Source organism: Coregonus clupeaformis, chromosome 17 (assembly GCF_020615455.1).
Source record: "Coregonus clupeaformis isolate EN_2021a chromosome 17, ASM2061545v1, whole genome shotgun sequence".
Classification (NCBI taxonomy): Eukaryota; Metazoa; Chordata; class Actinopteri; order Salmoniformes; family Salmonidae; genus Coregonus; species Coregonus clupeaformis.
In genome coordinates this window covers 2,500,257-2,518,209 of record NC_059208.1, presented here as the reverse complement: position 1 = coordinate 2,518,209, position 17,953 = coordinate 2,500,257, and the positions used below count along the sequence as shown (strand labels likewise).

Here is a 17,953-nt window from a genome sequence, read left to right as displayed (position 1 = left end):
AAATGATGCATGTCAACATTCATTTTTTAAAGATATATTGCTTTTAGTCTCCTGATGACCAAAATCAAAGTGCAAAACATCATCATAACACTTTTCTACAAAGTAAACACAGGCTTGCTATCAGGAAAGCTATGAGGCTTGAATGAGCAAAATACAAATATTTTAAAGGCAATGTTTTTGAAGTGGTACTCAATTAGTTTTTCTGTTTTCCAGCTGTCTCCAGGACCTGCTGCCACCCAGAGCAAAAAGCCCAAGGACCCACTGGCAGACCTCAACCTCAAGGACTTAATGTGATCCCCCAGCCCAGGTATGTCTTCAGGACATTCAGCTGTCATCTTGGTGTGATGCTAGTCTTGCCTGGTCTCAGATCTGTTTGTGTGGTTTTGACAACTTATGATCATTGTCATGCCAATGACTTTAAGAGTTGGTTATACAGCACAAAGAGATCTGGGACCAGGCTAATGCTAGTCTTGTGTCAGTGGTCAAACTTTAGGGTATGTTCTTCTCCTTATTGTCTTCCAGCTCTTGTTTTTCTGGAGCTGGGCCCTCTGGCCGCCTGTCCTATTCTGGCGTTCTGTACATCCCGGGACACCAGAGACCCTCCTCAGCTACTCACCCATAGAAGACCCCCTTCCTCCACCCCAGCCCCCTGTGTAATGTTGTAGCACAAACTGTGAAAGTGAAACCTTAGTGAGAAAAAAACAAGTGTGTGCTTAACTAGATGTAACCCTTTGTCTAAACAAAACCACACAAAACCAACAAAAAAAAGGTCTATAAAAGCAAGCCAGAAAACTGAGCAGAAGCTGAAGGCGTATGTGCTTATGTATTTAGATAATTTTTTCCAGTAGTGTTGGCGTGTTGAGTTGAATGATGGATGCGTGTTTGTTTGATGCCCTCAGCTCCACCTTCGGCCGTGCACTGGCCTTCTGATCACTCTAGAGGGGGAGGGGCTTCCACCCTGCCTCACCCTGATTGGATAAGAGGGGTAAGCAAAGCAGGCCCGTAAGTTTTGGATGAAACGTGCAATGTGTCGTTGGCAGAAGTTCTTCTTCGTTGGTGTATATTCATTTCACTGGCAAATCTCTAAGGATTTTGTCTCTACTCTATATGTCTGTGGAAGAGCATATTGATGTGAATCTGATATCAAATTGTAAGAAGTCATGTGACCATTATCTTATTTCCGTCATCTTTTGAACGTATTTAGAAACAAATATGATATGAACATATGATTAATATGAATAAGAAACATGTACGGGCTCCTGAATCCTAAATGACCATCCAATGATTTTTTTATGATGTTCAGTATATTTATTCATTTTTTTAGTCATCACTTATTTTTCTATTCATTTTTTTAGATTTTGCGTGTCATGTCCAGCTTTATTTGTACTTTCTCTCTCTGTTGACATTGTTTGTGAATCTGCTGTAAAACACTGTCGGATATTTTTTATCAACAGATCATATCTTACCGCTTATTTTCAGAGAAAATGTGTTTATATTTTAGTTATTCCTATTCAAGATAAAGGTCAAACAGCGCATATCAGGAGCCAAATCTTGCCAGTATCTCATATCTCAATACAGAGGAGAACAGTCTTTTGTTAAACCACTAAAACAAGTTCTGTACAGTTAGTCTACTTCCTGGTATCACTTGCACACTCCCTATGGACCTATCACTGTCCTCATCAGTGGTCTGTTGTTTGATTTTCATAATTGCTCGTACTTTATTATCATTATTACTATGACTAGACCACGGTTGGTACTGTATATGTAGTGTTATTTTTGTATTTGAGAAGAAACAGAAACATCCTTATCTCCCTATTCCCCCACCCCAGATGTTGCTACATGTTTCTGTTCCGTTTCCTCCCCCCTTGTTAGAGAATCAGTAATATTGTACATGGTAACATGGGCGGAGAGGAGAGCCTGTGTATACCCAGTCAGAAGAGGACACTGTTGAGCAGCTGTTTAGAACCAGTGAAACCAGTCCTGTGCTGTACACCCCCCAGATATAACGGATACTGTGTTGTGTCATTGCAAGACTGTTTTGACAATTGTTGTGAGAAACAATATGGATTACAAAAATGGGAAAACATACTGTTTTTCATTATTGAGTTCAATTTTTTCAATATTTTATTATTATTATTATTATTATTTACAATGCCCCTCCCCAGTGCATGTAAGCCCTTTGAGATGCAATAAACTCAATGATGGAAAGAATAACCCATTAATGATGTACTGTTTATTTTTCTCATATTGATAGATCAGATCATGGGCGCATTGTATTTTTAATCTGGTGCACTAAATGTCATGACATAGCAATGACATCAATAGGTGTAAGCTGGGTTGTGTTCATTAGGGCGCACAACTGAAAACATTTTAAAATGTAAATGACTGTTTCTTATTGGACAAGTCCAAGTGGTCCCTCCATGTTTCAGTTTGTTTTCTTCCATTTGGTGCCTAATGAACATGACTCTAGCTACAGGTATATATACATACAGTACACCACTTCTCCTCATGGTAAACACACATACACATACAAGTTGTAATCTTGGTTTAATTGTTGTTTTTTCAATCATGGTGAAATGTTATTAATTTAATGTAATCATCAATGGCAAACTCGTATAAATTGTGGCACATAATAAGATTCATCAACATGAACACTTTAGAATGATGATTGTTATCACATAACACTATGGCATTTGTTGTCACCACTACCCTTCAAATTACATGAATCTAATGGAAAACTGAATATCGAAATAGCGTTATTAATCTGCAACCTCTGTTACATCAAAGCCACTGTGTAGCCTCACATTAAATACATAGTTACAGTACTAGGCTATCAAAAATATATTCCGATAGGTGTCCCCAAAGTGTACAATTTCATATGAATTAAATTAGCACCAAGTCTCTGGATAAGCACCATTATATTTATGTGCATGGCACACTGCTAGAGTGAAAAAAGAACGTACGGTAGGATCCCTCTGGAACATTTCCCTATTTAGTCATAGAAACATAATCTTATAAGAAACGGTAGTTTTACAAAAAGGGACATTACAGGAAACTCAGAGAGCTAAATATACATTATTTCAAACACCAGCACTATTTTATTTATTTTTTATTTTTATTTAGAAATTATTTAGAAAAAAGATAGTTATAACCTCTTAATATACTTGAATGTTAATTTCTCCGAAAAAATGTAGCTTTTTTCTGGGTCGTTCACCAATGCCAATGCAAACTTTCTTGCTCCTTTTGCTAGAAAACGGAACACATTTGAAAATGTTAACGTCTCTGCATTAATTAAGCCTGCCTGGAATATATGAAATAACAAGCATCGCTCCCCTGAAACAGCTGAATATACAAAATGTTATCAAAATTGGTCAAACCTAAAAATCAGTCATAATATTCCCGTAAGCATGAACACAGACCTAGTAGGATCATAATCATGATATTCATAAATTTCTAGAATGTTTGCTTTTTAATAATTAAATAAATTAGACGAGGCAGAACAGCCATAGTTCTCTTTGATCTGTTGACGAGTTCCTGTAATCAACAACAGTGAGTCTGTATGGCCGCTTGTGTGCGATGAATGCTGTCATGAGGCAATCTGTGCCAGTTGCCAGTGGGAAGCACAGGAGGTAATAGAGAAGAAGACAGAGGAGATTCAGTCGGGCGGGCCCCTGGTTCGTTGGTGATGAAGGGTGGAGGAGTGTTGTGGCATGTTGTGTGTCCCTCAGGCGTCCCGGCACTTGCTGGAGTCCCCATGGATCCAGTAACAGATCTGGGCATACTTGAGGGGCGTTATCCTCACCGCCACGTTGTAATCCTGCTGCGCCCCTTTGCCGTTGACGTCCACCCACTGGTGGCCCGAGAACACACCGATGATCTTCCTCTTCCACTTCTTCTTGCCGGGCTCTTTTAGGCGGATGTAGACCCCGGAGCCGCTGGAGCCGGGCTTGGCGTCGCAGTACTGATACAGCAGGTCTTTGGACTCCTCCGACACCGAACAGAAGCGGTACACCAAGTTGCCGGGCCGGTCGTCGTCGAAGCCTGAGAAGTGGATCCTGCCGGCGGGCAGCTTCTTGACCGAGGGGATGACGCCTAGGTCCATGTGCTTGACCTTCTGGGCCTTCTTCAGCTCCAGCACGGCATAGTCGTAGTCAGCCGCCACACCGTCCGACGCCCCGCCTTTGAACCAGCCTTTAGGGACCTGGGTCTGCTTCACTCTGGTCCACCGGAAGGATGGCTTCTCGACCTCTGCGCTGCGACGACTGCGGCTCTTTCTGTCTTTCCCTTTCCCTCCTTTCCTCTCTTTCCCTCCATCTTTCTCTTCTTTCTCTTCCTCTTCCTTGTCTTCTCCTCCTATCCTCCTCTTGCCTTTCCCCCGTCCTCTCTTCCCCTTCCCTCCTTTCCCACGCCGGGATTTCTCCTTGAGGACGCCCACGCGTAGCTTCTTTGCTCCACTCACGTAGTCCTGTCCGTCGTGGATGCAGTGGGCGGCCGTCAGGACGTGTTTGGGGGATAACAGGACACCAGAGCAGCCCGTGGAGATCTTAACGGAGGTGGAGAAGGGGTACTTAGTGGAGAACTGCTTGTCAGCGATGCTGAAGCGGGTGTCGGTGCCGTAGACCTCCCGTTTGCGGCGTGACTTGGAGGAAGAGGATGTGTTCCCAGCAGGCCATGCGTTGACCTCGTTGAGGCTCTGCACAGACACGGAGGTCAGGGTGCGCGTTCCGTTCTCGTACACCGTCTCATAGGACAGGAACTCCTCCAGGTCAGCCAGAGAGGGGTCGGGGAGGCGACGCTGGCACTCAATTCCACAGGTCCCGTTCAGCTCTCCCTGAGGTTTGGCCGTGAAGCCGGGGCTGCTAAGGGCCACCGTCCTCCTGTTCCTCACCAGCGGCACCTTCCACTGCGGCCAGGTAAACTCATCATTTCCTCCTGTGGCCTCCTGGGCTTCCACAGCCACCACCACGACCAGCAACGTCACTGAGAGCAGGAGACACAGGGGTACGGGGCCCATTGCACAGAAGGGCCTGGCTCTGGAGGGGAGAGGAGAGAAAGACACTATAAGGGATGGTGGAGAACGCTGAGGTGCTAATACAGTGTGCTGTCAATGCGTTGTCAAAATGCATGAAGGGCTTTTCAAATGGCTTCACATGTCTCTACTGAATAGAATAGACGGAAAGAGACAAACATGTGCTTGCTGCTCTACTCCCATAACACACACACAAGCAGTATAGGCAACTAAATCTGAGATGGGTTAGTAAAAACTTTCTACTGAAACACATGTCATGTGGTTATTACAGAAACCACTGTTGGCAATTTACAGTTTGAGGCATCCATCTGTTGTTGGTCAAACTTCTCATCTGGGATGGGATGGCATTTCATTTGGAGGGTATTTTTATAGGTCTGACTCTGAATAGAAACAGACTCAGACAAAGATAAATGAGGTCAAATCCCCCCCTTCCCCAAATTACATCCAGCCCCAAATTCAGAGCACTGAGACGAAGCAAAGCTGTCAAAAAAGTGGGCTGTGTCTGTGGCTAACAAAAGACACAAGATACCAGCATCAAACTCCTTGTTTACTAGCACAGTTGTTTATTTCTGTTTTTCATGGACACAACCATCTTCAAAATGCTTATGTCAACAAAAAGAAGGGGTAGCAGCAACTTCATATGGAAACGATTAAATATAACCAATAGAATAACCAACAGTCTCTCAAGAAATCATAGCATTTCATTTAGTTGACATAGGAGCTGTGTGGTTGAGGAGATTTATGGAGCTTGAGGCTGAGTGACGGCTGTGGCCAGTGGGGAAGAGAGGAGGAGGAGAGGACCATCCCCGGGGCTCTGACTGTACTGAGATGGTGGCTTGGAGCTTAGCCACATGGTTAGCCTTTAGCTATCAGTAATGACCATATCTGGTTTCTCCCTGACTCTATTGCTGCTCTCTGCTTCGTTCAGCCCACTATCTGAAGACGTAGGCCGACATGACATCACACAAGAGGAGAGTTAGACTGTGGCCAAACTGAGGGAGCAACTCGCTAAGTGTGATGGGGCTGACAGCTGTGGAGGAAATGTTAATTCAGGGCATTTTATTTATTCAACAGACCATCACTTCACTACTGAGCAGAGAAATAGCACTTTGTCAGCAGCTGCGTCGATGCAGCTCAACCGCAATTCTATACAGAGAATAGAACGGGGGGAAGTCATTTGAGCTACATTGCAGTTCATAAAGGGGCCTAAGCAGTAGTGCTGTAGTGCAGTAGTGCACTAAATAGCCTTTGGCATGCTGGCTAACATCTGGCCTTCCAGCTGGAGGCCGAGCCTGTGAGGGAGGGGCGAGCGTTGGTGGCCAGGGGTCTTCCTCGCATTCCCATTCAATTAGATGCTAGGCAGTGTGAAAATGAAAAGCCGCCAGGCGTGGCACGGATGAAGGAGACGGATGGTAGGAAATAATCCCATCAAAGGATATGCTGTTGCATCACCTACAGGGGGCCAGGCCAGTTTGGCATTATTTACATTTACATTTTAGTCATTTAGCAGACGCTCTTATCCAGAGCGACTTACAGTTAGTGAGTGCATACATTATTTTTTTGTATTTTGTATTTTATTTCATACTGGCCCCCCGTGGGAATCGAACCCACAACCCTGGCGTTGCAAACGCCATGCTCTACCAACTGAGCTACATCCCTGCCGGCCTTTCCCTCCCATACCCTGGATGACGCTGGGCCAATTGTGCGCCGCCCCATGGGTCTCCCGGTCGCGAAGTTATTCTTCTTCCACCTCATGTAGCAAACCATATGCCCTGCCTGTTTCAGACAAGTGGTATGTCTACTGTAAGGGCAAAGGTCACACATGATCTATCCCAGAATAGCATGTATTATGCCATGTTATGTAATCTTAATGCAGTTCTGTCAATGTTAGGTCATGACACATGAGTATTCTGACTCAATGGCCTCAGTTTTCATCTACAAATCAAATCACTCAACTGTGGATGGGAAAGCCATGTACACAACACCATACATCTTCAAATCAACCTTAACCTTAAATGAAACAAGGTAGAATATAAAAAATGACATTAGAATGACTCAATGCATTAGAAATGTGATGTCAGGAATTTGACCCAGGTTTCTGGCCAACCAGACACATTTTCCCAGACCAAGAAATAGCAAATTCAACAGAAAAGTGAAATTATTGAGGATAGAGTGGAAACTGATATGTTGCCAGTATAATTTTCTGTTAAACATGGCCTGCATTTAACTGAGCGGTTTTCCATTACAGTATAATCTCTCAAACGCCATCCTCCACTCCAGCACATGGTCAAAAGAATCCCGCACAGGGCCACCAAAAGATGGTGCTAGAGTGCAATCTCTCTCGCGCGCTCCTTCATTTCTTTGTTCATAATTCGGATTTTTTATGGGAAAATATCCTCTAAACTCTTTGTGGAAAAATGTCGATACAATAAAAATCACTGCAAGCAAGGGTGTCCTCTTGGTCCTAAAGTAGCACTAACTTCAGTAATTGTGATGCAAATATGTTTTTGCAAATAACTTTAGACTATCACACAACCTATCTTGGAAATGGAAAATGGTTATCAATAAAGCCATGAGTTGGCTATTAATATAAACATTCTTAATAACCTCGCAAAATAGGTTTCAAATCTCAAGGTTAAATAAATGATGTGCATTATAAATAATTGTTTTATGCTACTATATCAAAAATATTTTATTTTTAAGAACTCCATGGGGAAAAATATATAGAAGACTGTAGCCTAACAACGAAACAATAATAAAATAAAATTAGTTAATTAATTAACCTACCACATTTTCATGTAAAAAGCTAACTGTCACGTATTCCATATTGTTGTCTCAATGACTACTTAGATAGTAAAACATTTACTTTAACGAATGGCAAACAAATATAAAGTATAATCCAAAACAATATTAGGCAAGTAATGAATAGAATATAATGAAAATTCCCATCAATATATAATTTAGCAATATCACCAGTGCTAACCCAGACCACCAGAAATCAAGAAAATAGATCAAAAACCGTATTATGAAAATAATGAAGTGAGAGTCTCATTGTCTAATTGGCTCCATCAACAAAATAAACAAAAGGCTCTGCAGCTCCATACCTGCTTGCATTCGATTGATTGATATGACAAATCCGCAATGTATTGTTTGTTTTTTATTTCCAGAAAGAAACTGCTATTGCATCTCAGACGTCTTCTTATCAGTGGACGAAAGTTCCCTTCTCCTCATCGCATTTGCACCAAAGAGGCTGAGGGAAAGTCGCAGCAGCCAGAGCCCTCCGTGCGGACTGCACTTGATGCTGAGAGAGGGAGGAGGGAAGAAAAGTCTGAATATGTTTTCACTTGCGACAAAGCTCTTTACATAGGCCTACATGGGAGTGACCAGCCGGTTCATCTAAAAGGGCTGGATTGAATGAGTGTTTTTCAGTCCATGCAACCCAATAGTCCTATATGGTCGTCAATGGGATGGTGCGCTCATGAGATGCTGCTGCGCCCTATGAAATAAATATTCAATTGCAGTGTCATTCTATTTCTATTCAATGGAGCTTCCATTGGACCGGGGACTGGAATTAGTTCCAGGGAGCCCACGATGGCCATCGCAGACTGTTTTCATTGTGGCCCGTCTGAACTTCCACATCTGCTGCACTTTTGTCTATGTGCTCGATGAAGTGGTAAACACACTGGCGGGGAGTCGTTGCGCTGTATGCACCCATGCTGTGACAGAGAGTATAATTCACGAAAACATGCCTAGAATAGTGAAGCTAACTGTCCGACGGGGTGCAGAGCAACTGAATGGATGCTCATTTTCAGTTTTATAGGGAGGTTGTGCTTCACTTGGACGTGCGTCTGTCCACACATGCATCATGTGTAAAGATAAAGTGAACTACCCACACTAATCAGAGGAGGCTGGTTGGAGGAGTTATGAGGATAGGCTCATTGTAAAGACTGGAATGGAATACATGAAAAGGTATCAAACATATGGATACCACATTTGACTCCATTCCTTGAATTCCATTCCAGCCATTACAATGAGCCCATCCTCCTCTAGCTCCTCCCACCAGCCTCCTCTGCCACACTTGGCTATCCATGCACTGTAAAAAAGCAAACTTAACCAATTGCTTAATCAGCATTATTCTGTGAGTTGGGTGGACTTCAGAAGAACAAGAAATTGAGCTAATGTGTGAACGTTTTCACTAAAACTTTGCTCACAGTGAGCTGAATGTATAAACACTTTTGAGTGGAATTACAAATTAATGTTTGGAAAAGAACACTGTAGTGGAGAGTGGGGTAAGCTGAGACAAAGGGTTAGTTGAGCCTCCCCTTGTTTCTAGGAAACCATACACAAAATGAATCATATGACCAAATATTTAGGAAGAGGTCATCATTTAATGGAATCTGTGAAGGAAGATACCACATGGAAAAAGTGGCAAGCAAGTTAGGTCCAAAAAACTGATTTTCACAAATTCAAATTAATTTATGTTATAGGTTTCATGAGGTTGTATCGAAACCAAAGATAGATTGTTTTATACATCAATTGGGGTCTCTATAAGCTACAATATGAGGTCCTAAACCTAGCATGAAAGTGCATCCCTGTAGCTGTGTGGGCTAATAAAGTCAAAATGTTTGCCTTTGAGTAAGTTGAGCCAATGGCCACCATACCCCATACAAATGATGATTACATTGTCAGTTTTATGCAATGTGTCATGCATATAAACGCAAGATAGTGCATTCTTATTGTTACAGAGTGGGCATCATCATGCCCCTTGTTTACAAACGTAAAAGTCCATTCGAGCAGCAGCAAGAGCACAATTCACTGAATAACACTGAAGAGGTACATTGACAAAAAAGAAAAACCAACATGTACCTGTGCGATAGAGGCTATGATAAAGTAGCAGAGGCACACAAGGTCTTATCTGATGACATGGAGTCTGAGCTTGCTAAACATATCAAGACACTCTTGGATCAATTTCATGGGCTCAGTAGCCTCAAATGCAAACAACATCTATGTCCCAGACAACTGCTCAAGTAATGGAATGGTAAGTGATACAGAGAGATCTATATCTGAATGTCAAATCATAGTTTATTGATTGCGTACACAGTTTAGCAGATGTTATAGCAGGTGCAGCGAAATGCTAGCTCCTAACAATGCAGTATAATGTCAAACAATAGACAAATAACAATAAAGAAAACTACAACAAGACATCAAGATATGTCGGAACGAATCAAATTAACAACCCAAATAGCACTGTAACAATAATCTAAATATAATTTCTGTATATGTATATACTGTACACTGGATGAATTTACACAATATATACTAAGAATGATATGTACAGCAGTAGATACAGTTGAAGTCGGAAGTTTACATACACCTTAACCAAATACATTTAAACTCAGTTTTTCACAATTCCTGACATTTAATCCTAGTAAAAATTCCCTGTTTTGGGTCAGTTAGGATCACCACTTTATTTTAAGAATGTGAAATGTCAGAATAATTTCAGCTTTTATTTCTTTCATCACATTCCCAGTGGGTCAGAAGTTTACATACACTCAATTAGTATTTGGTAGCATTGCTTTTAAATTGTTTAACTTGGGTCAAACGTTTCGGGTAGCCTTCCTCAAGCTTCCCACAATAAGTTGGGAGGATTTTGGCCAATTCCTCCTGACAGAGCTGGTGTAACTGAGTCAGGTTTGTAGGCCTCCTTGCTCGCACACGCTTTTTCAGTTCTGCCCACAAATTTCAAATATAAGATTGAGGTCAGGGCTTTGTGATGGCCACTCCAATACCTTGACGTTGTTGTCCTTAAGCCATTTTGCCACAACTTTGGAAGTATACTTGGGGTCGTTGTCCATTTGGAAGACCCATTTGCGACCAAGCTTTAACTTCCTGACTGATGTCTTGAGATGTTGCTTCAATATATCCACGTCATTTTCCTTCCTCATGATGCCATCTATTTTGTGAAGTGCACCAGTCCCTCCTGCAGCAAAGCACCCCCACAGCATGATGCTGCCACCCCCATGCTTCATGGTTGGGATGGTGTGCTTCGGCTTGCAAGCATCCCCCTTTTTCCTCCAAACATAACGATGGTCATTATGGCCAAACAGTTCTATTTTTGTTTCATCAGACCAGAGGACATTTCTCCAAAAAGTACGATCTTTGTCCACATGTGCAGTTGCAAACTGTAGTCTGGCTTTTTTATGGCGGTTTTGGAGCAGTGGCTTCTTCCTTGCTGAGCGGCCTTTCAGGTTATGTCGATATAGGACTCATTTTACTGTGGATATAGATAATTTTGTACCTGTTTCCTCCAGCATCTTCACAAGGTCCTTTGCTGTTGTTCTGGGATTGATTTGCACATCTCTAGGAGACAGAACGCGTCTCCTACCTGAGCAGTATGGCGGCTGCGTGGTCCCATGGTGTTTATACTTGCGTACTATTGTTTGTACTGATGAAGGTGGTACCTTCAGGCGTTTGGAAATTGCTCAGAAGGATGAACCAGACTTTTGGAGGTCCACCATCTTTTTTCTGAGGTCTTGGCTGATTTCTTTAGATTTTCCCAAAATGCCAAATCTATAGTTTGTTAGTGGTTGATAAACAAGTTTTAATGACTCCAACCTAAGTGTATGTAAACTTCCGACTTCAACTGTATATTAGAGTGAGCTATGTCAAGAATCCAGTATATAAATAAATATGCGGTGTGTATAAACAAAAATATAAACACAACATGTAAAGTTTCATGAGCTGAAATAAAATGTCACATTTTCCAGATGCACAAAAAGCTTATTTCTCTACCATAAAGGCCTGGTTGGTGGAGTGCTGCAGAGATGGTTGTCTTTCTGGAAGGTTCTCCCAACTCCACAGAAGAACTCTGGAGCTCTGTCAGAATGACGATCGGGTTCGTGGTCACCTCCCTGACCAAGGCCCTTCTCCCCCGATGGCTCAGTTTGGACAGGCGGCCAGCTCTAGGAAGAGTCTTGGTGGTTCCAAACTTCTTCCATTTAAGAATGATGGAGGCCACTGGGTTCTTGGGAACTTTTAATGCTGCAGAAATGTTTTGGTACCCTTCCCCAGATCTGTGCCTCGACACAATCCTGTCTCGGCGCTCTACGGACAATTCCTTCGACCTCATGGCTTGGTTTTTGCTCTGACATGCACTGTCAACTGTGGGACCTTATATAGACAGGTGTGTGTCTTTCCAAATCATGTCCAATCAATTGAATTTACCACAGGTAAATCAAGTTGTAGAAACTGGATGCACCTGAGCTCAATTCCGGGCCTCATAGCAAAGTTTATTAAAAATGTCCAATACATTTGAAAAAAAAATTAAAAACCTGTTTTTGCGTTGTCATTATGGGGTATTGTGTGTAGATTGATTAGGGGAAAAAATTATTTAATCCATTTTAGTATAAGGCTGTAACATAACAAAATGTGGAAAAAGTCAAGGGGTCTGAATACTTTTCGAATGCACTGTATCTGTATTCATGTGAAATCCATAGATTAGGGTATAATTTATTTATTTCAATTGAATGATTTCCTTATATGATCTGTAACTCAGTAACATCTTTGAAATTGTTGCATCTTGTGTTTATAATTTTGTTCAGTATAACTAAAACACAATGTATAGTAGTAGAAATATTAGAATGAGCTATGTTGAGAATACAGTATTTAAATATACAGTACAAAACCCCATGGCAAAATTGATAGAAAATTGAAATTAGCCCGGAATATAACTAATACACTGAGTGTACAAAATATTAGGAAAACTTGCTCTTTCCATGACATAGACTGACCAGGTGAATCCAGGTGAAAGCTTGGATCCCTTATTGATGTCACCTTTTAAATCCACTTCAGTCAGTGTATATGAAGGGGAGGAGACAGGTTAAAGAATGATTTTCAAGCCTTGAGACAATTGAGACATGGATTGTGAATGTGTGCCATTCAGAGGGTGAAAGGGCAAGACAAAAGATTGAAGTGCTTTTGAACGGGGTATGGAAGTACAATGCTGCTGGGTTTTTCACGCTCAACAGTTTCGTGTGTGTATCAAGAACGGTCCATCATCCAAAGGACATCCAACCAACTTGACACAACTGTGGGAAGCATTGAAGTCAATGTAGGACAGCATCCATGTGGAACGCTTTGGACACCTTGTAGAGTCCATGCCCCAACGAATTGAGGCTGTTCTGAGGGAAAAAGGGGGTGCAACTCAATATCAGGAAGGTGTTCCTAATGTTTGGTACACTCAGTGTATACAGTGAGGGAAAAAAGTATTTGATCCCCTGCTGATTTTGTACGTTTGCCCACTGACAAAGACATGATCAGTCTATAATTTTAATGGTAGGTTTATTTGAACAGTGAGAGACAGAATAACAACAAAAAAATCTAGAAAAACGCATGTCAAAAATGTTATAAATTGATTTGCATTTTAATGAGGGAAATAAGTATTTGACCCCTCTCAATCAGAAAGATTTCTGGCTCCCAGGTGTCTTTTATACAGGTAACGAGCTGAGATTAGGAGAACACTCTTAAAGGGAGTGCTCCTAATCTCAGTTTGTTACCTGTATAAAAGACACCTGTCCACAGAAGCAATCAATCAATCAGATTCCAAACTCTCCACCATGGCCAAGACCAAAGAGCTCTCCAAAGATGTCAGGGACAAAATTGTAGACCTACACAAGGCTGGAATGGGCTACAAGACCATCGCCAAGCAGCTTGGTGAGAAGGTGACAGCAGTTGGTGCAATTATTTGCAAATGGAAGAAACACAAAATAACTGTCAATCTCCCTCGTCCTGGGGCTCCATGCAAGATCTCACCTGTAGTGCCTTGCGGTCGGAGCCCGAGCAGTTTCCATACCAGGCGGTGATGCAACTAGTCAGGATTCTCTCGATGGTGCAGCTGAATCTTTTCAGTCTCCTGAGGGGGAATAGGCTTTGTCGTGCCCTCTTCACGACTGTCTTGGTGTGTTTGGACCATGATAGTTTGTTGGTGATGTGGACACCAAGGAACTTGAAGCTCTCAACCTGCTCCCCTACAGCCCCGTCGATGAGAATGGGGGCGTGCTCGGACCTCCTTTTCCTGTAGTCCACAATCATCTCCTTTGTCTTGATCACGTTGAGGGAGAGGTTGTTATCCTGGCACCACACAGCCAGGTCTCTGACCTCCTCCCTATAGGCTGTCTCATCGTTGTCGGTGATCAGGCCTACCACTGTTGTGTCATCGGCAAACTTAATGATGGTGTTGGAGTCGTGCTTGGCCATGCAGTCACGGGTGAACAGGGAGTACAGAAGGGGACTGAGCACACACCCCCGAGGGGCCCCCGTGTTGAGGATCAGCATGTTGTTACCTACCCTTACCACCTGGGAGGCGGCCCGCCAGGAAGTCCAGGATCCAGTTGCAGAGGGAGGTGTTTAGTCCCAGGGTCCTTAGGTTAGTGATGAGCTTTGAGGGCACTATGGTGTTGAACGCTGAGCTGTAGCCAATGAATAGCATTCTCACGTAGGTGTTCCTTTTGTCCAGGTGGGAAAGGGCAGTGTGGAGTGCAATAGAGATTGCATCATCTGTGGATCTGTTGGGGCGGTATGCAAATTGGAGTGGGCCTAGGGATAATGGTATTGATGTGAGCCATGACCAGCCTGTCAAAGCATTTCATGGCTACAGACGTGAGTGCTACGGGTCGGTAGTCATTTAGGCAGGTTACCTTAGTGCTCTTGGGCACAGGGACTATGGTGGTCTGCTTGAAAAATGTTGATATTACAGACTCAGTCAGGGACTGGTTGAAAATGTCAGTGAAGACACTGCGTCAGCGCATGCTCGGAGTGCACATCCTGGTAATCCGTCTGGCCCTGTTTAAAGGTCTTACTCACATCGGCTACGGAGAGCGTGATCACACAGTCATCCGGAACAGCTGATGCTCTCATGCATGCTTCAGTGTTGCTTGCCTAGAAGCGAGCATAGAAGTCATTTAGCTCGTCTGGTAGACCCGTGTCACTGGGCGGCTTGCAGCTGTGCTTCCCTTTGTAGTCCGTAATAGTTTGCAAGCCCTGCCACATCCGACAAGCGCCAGAGCCGGTGTAGTATGATGAAATCTTAGTCCTGTATTGACGCTTTGCCTGTTTGATGGTTCGTCGGAGGGCATAGTGGGATTTCTTATAAGCGTCCGGGTTAGAGTCCCGCTCCTTGAAAGCGGCAGCTCTACCCTTTAACTCAGTGCGTATGTTGCCTGTAATCCATGGCTTCTGGTTGGGGTATGTACGTACGGTCACTGTGGGGACGACGTCATCGATGCACTTATTGATGAAGCCAGTGATTGATGTGGTGAACTCCTCAATGCCATCGGAAGAATTCCGGAACTTATTCCAGTCTGTGCTAGCAAAACAGTCCTGTAGCTTAGCATCTGCGTCATCTGACCACTTCTGTATTGAGCGAGTCACTGGTGCTTCCTGCTTTAGTTTTTGCTTATAAGCAGGAATCAGGAGGATAGAATTATGGTCAGATTTGACAACTGGAGGGCGAGGGAGAGCTTTTGTACGTGTCTCTTTTTGTGGAGTAAAGGTGGTCTAGAGTTTATTTTTCCTCTGGTTGCACATGTAACATGCTGGTAGAAATTAGGTAAAACGGATGTAAGTTTCCCTGCATTAAAGTCCCCGGCCACTAGGAGTGCCGCCTCTGGATGAGCATTTTCCTGTTTGCTTATGGCCTTATACAGCTTGTTGAGTGTGGTCTTAGTGCCAGCATCAGTTTGTGGTGGTAAATAGACAGAAATATAGATGAAAACTCACTTGGAAAAAATCTTCATCCAGTACGAGGTGAGTAATCGCTGTCCTGATATCCAGAAGCTCTTTTCGGTCATAAGAGACGGTGGCAGAAATATGATGTATAATATAACGCGAAAAAACACACACAATAGCACAATTGGTTAGGAGCCTGTAAAACGACTACCATCTCTTCCGGCGCCATCTCCAAAATTGTTGTTTGTTGTTTTACTTTTTATGCACTTTGAGATTCTTTGAAAAGCACAATAAAAGGTCAAAAATCTAGTCATTATTATAATATCTGTAATCCAAGTTTGGTCTACTGTTTAGCCTAGGCCTACTATGTTATGTTTGTTAATTGTTTTAGCCATTTATTTACGGAGGACCACAATGGAAATACGTTTTCTAACTTTTTTGTGTCATCCTCGATGATTTTAAATGCATTATCCACATGTGTGGTTGCGTTGTGTTTTACATTATCAAATAAACCTTTCTATAAGCCAGCATAATGTGACTTGTAGGCTTGATGTGGCCAGTAAATCAGGAGTTTCAGACTACTGCGTTAGGGTGTAACTATGCCCGCAAAGAAAGGAGTTTAATTTTACACTGGGTAATATGCAAATAAGGTAGAATACATTCTCAAGTTGAATTGTATGTTCACTCAAGCTAAAATTCAAAGTTGAGTGAACATACAATTCAACTTGAGAATGTATGTTGGTTCAGCTATATGCCCAAATGTTGAGCAAACTCATAATCCTATTGCATCGGGTTGCCTTATAATTATACGTTGAATCAACATTATTTTTTTTTAGCTTATAGCAATATTTACAATCTTACAATAGTATTCCCTAAATCAATAGTTCAATAGCCTATGGAAGAAAATGTGTTGATGGAAATAAAAGGTCCCATATTTGCCTCTAAAGAGTGTGTGTATCATAGCGGACTTGGACATTGTGATGATGAGCTAGCAACTAATTCCTGATTGAGAGAGTATATGTTCAAAGTTGAGTGTTGGAATAGCTTAGCATGTCAGCACATTGTCTATGGACCTGTGAGGGCAGGCTAGGGCCAGTGGGAAAAAGCAGGGACTCTGGCAGATTGGAATGCAGTTGCGACTGGCAAGGCCCTAAGGAGCCAAGAAAAGAAAGATGAAAAGAATGTGTGCAATAGAGAGAGAAGGGAGGTACAATAATACATATTTGGTCCAAGTTGACTGAGTGGATCACATTGTCAATCACCTTGACGTACAGTAGGCTTACACTCATTGATGCTCTCACAAACATTGTAGAGCGCATCAGCCCCTCCTCTGTGTGTGTGTGTGTGTGTGTGTGTGTGTTTGTGTGTGTATGTGTGTGTGTGAGAGAGAGAGGTTGATATGGAACGAAGTTGAGAGAGAGAGCAATAGAGAGAGAGAGAAAGGTTGAGTGAGAGAGAGGCTGGAAGAGAGCGTCATATGGAGAGAGCGATAGCGGGAGAGGTTTCAACTTTAGAGGCCCTGCTGATCAATGGCAGTCTGTGTTTAGTGTGAATTGTGAAGCGTGGCTAAATGGCCAAACAGTTGTACAAATAAAGCGTGCGGATGCGAAGGCTGGGTCATTACTGCCTACTGAGATGTTTTATTGGCGTGGTCTTCCTATATAATAGACCCAAGTCATAATTGGTGAGGTTGTTGTTTGAATCAAAGCTGTAAATCAGTACCCTATACTTCACCTCTAAACTGAAAACAAATAACTATGCCTCCATGTCCCCTGCAGTTAATCTCTATAACCCCTGTACAGTAAGAGGACAGTTGAATGTTCAGGGTTTATGTCTTAGTGATTCATAGTGATTTATTATGGTGAAACTGGACACTGGCTCCTTCGTCTAAAACATACACCATCACACATCATCCAAACGTTGAGCTGCCTAAACTCCCTAGAACACCCTAGAACTTCTGAATGCAGAAGGAGGACTTCCTGCAAGGGTGTTCCGAGGCACAAAAGCCCGTCTATGCACCCTGAAGACCCTAACCATAACCAGAAATATCACTCACTGCTTTTCCATTTAAAGCCTCTCTCACCCCACATTCATGACCTTTGACTGAAAAGTTACTGTGTTTCTTTGTCTCACATTGACAGGGTTGCCATGACAACAGTTTTAGATTGTTATAGTGTATGGGTAGGGTAATACTCTGAC

General features: G+C 42.6%; 2 protein-coding genes across 6 annotated transcripts in view; one reads left to right on the top strand and one right to left on the bottom strand.

Annotated features, from left to right (window-relative positions):
• The window catches only part of LOC121562197 (clathrin coat assembly protein AP180), a 68,578-nt gene extending 66,360 nt beyond the window's left edge, over positions 1-2,218 (top strand). For all 5 annotated transcript variants that reach the window (XM_045226022.1, XM_045226023.1, XM_045226021.1 and 2 more), the window contains 2 exons: positions 214-307; positions 523-2,218. In XM_045226022.1, the coding sequence (XP_045081957.1) occupies positions 214-294 (81 nt within the window). In that variant the 3' untranslated portion in view covers positions 295-307; positions 523-2,218. The remainder of the gene's footprint in view (positions 1-213; positions 308-522) is intronic.
• A 312-nt stretch (positions 2,219-2,530) lies between these two features.
• LOC121585415 (inactive serine protease 35-like) lies at positions 2,531-8,525 on the bottom strand. The gene is made up of 2 exons (XM_041901762.2): positions 8,134-8,525; positions 2,531-5,033 (listed from the first exon to the last, which is right to left on the bottom strand). The coding sequence occupies exon 2, from the start codon at positions 5,012-5,014 to the stop codon at positions 3,725-3,727; it is 1,290 nt and encodes a 429-aa protein (XP_041757696.2). The 5' UTR covers positions 5,015-5,033; positions 8,134-8,525; the 3' UTR covers positions 2,531-3,724.
• Between the last annotated feature and the right edge of the window lie 9,428 nt (positions 8,526-17,953).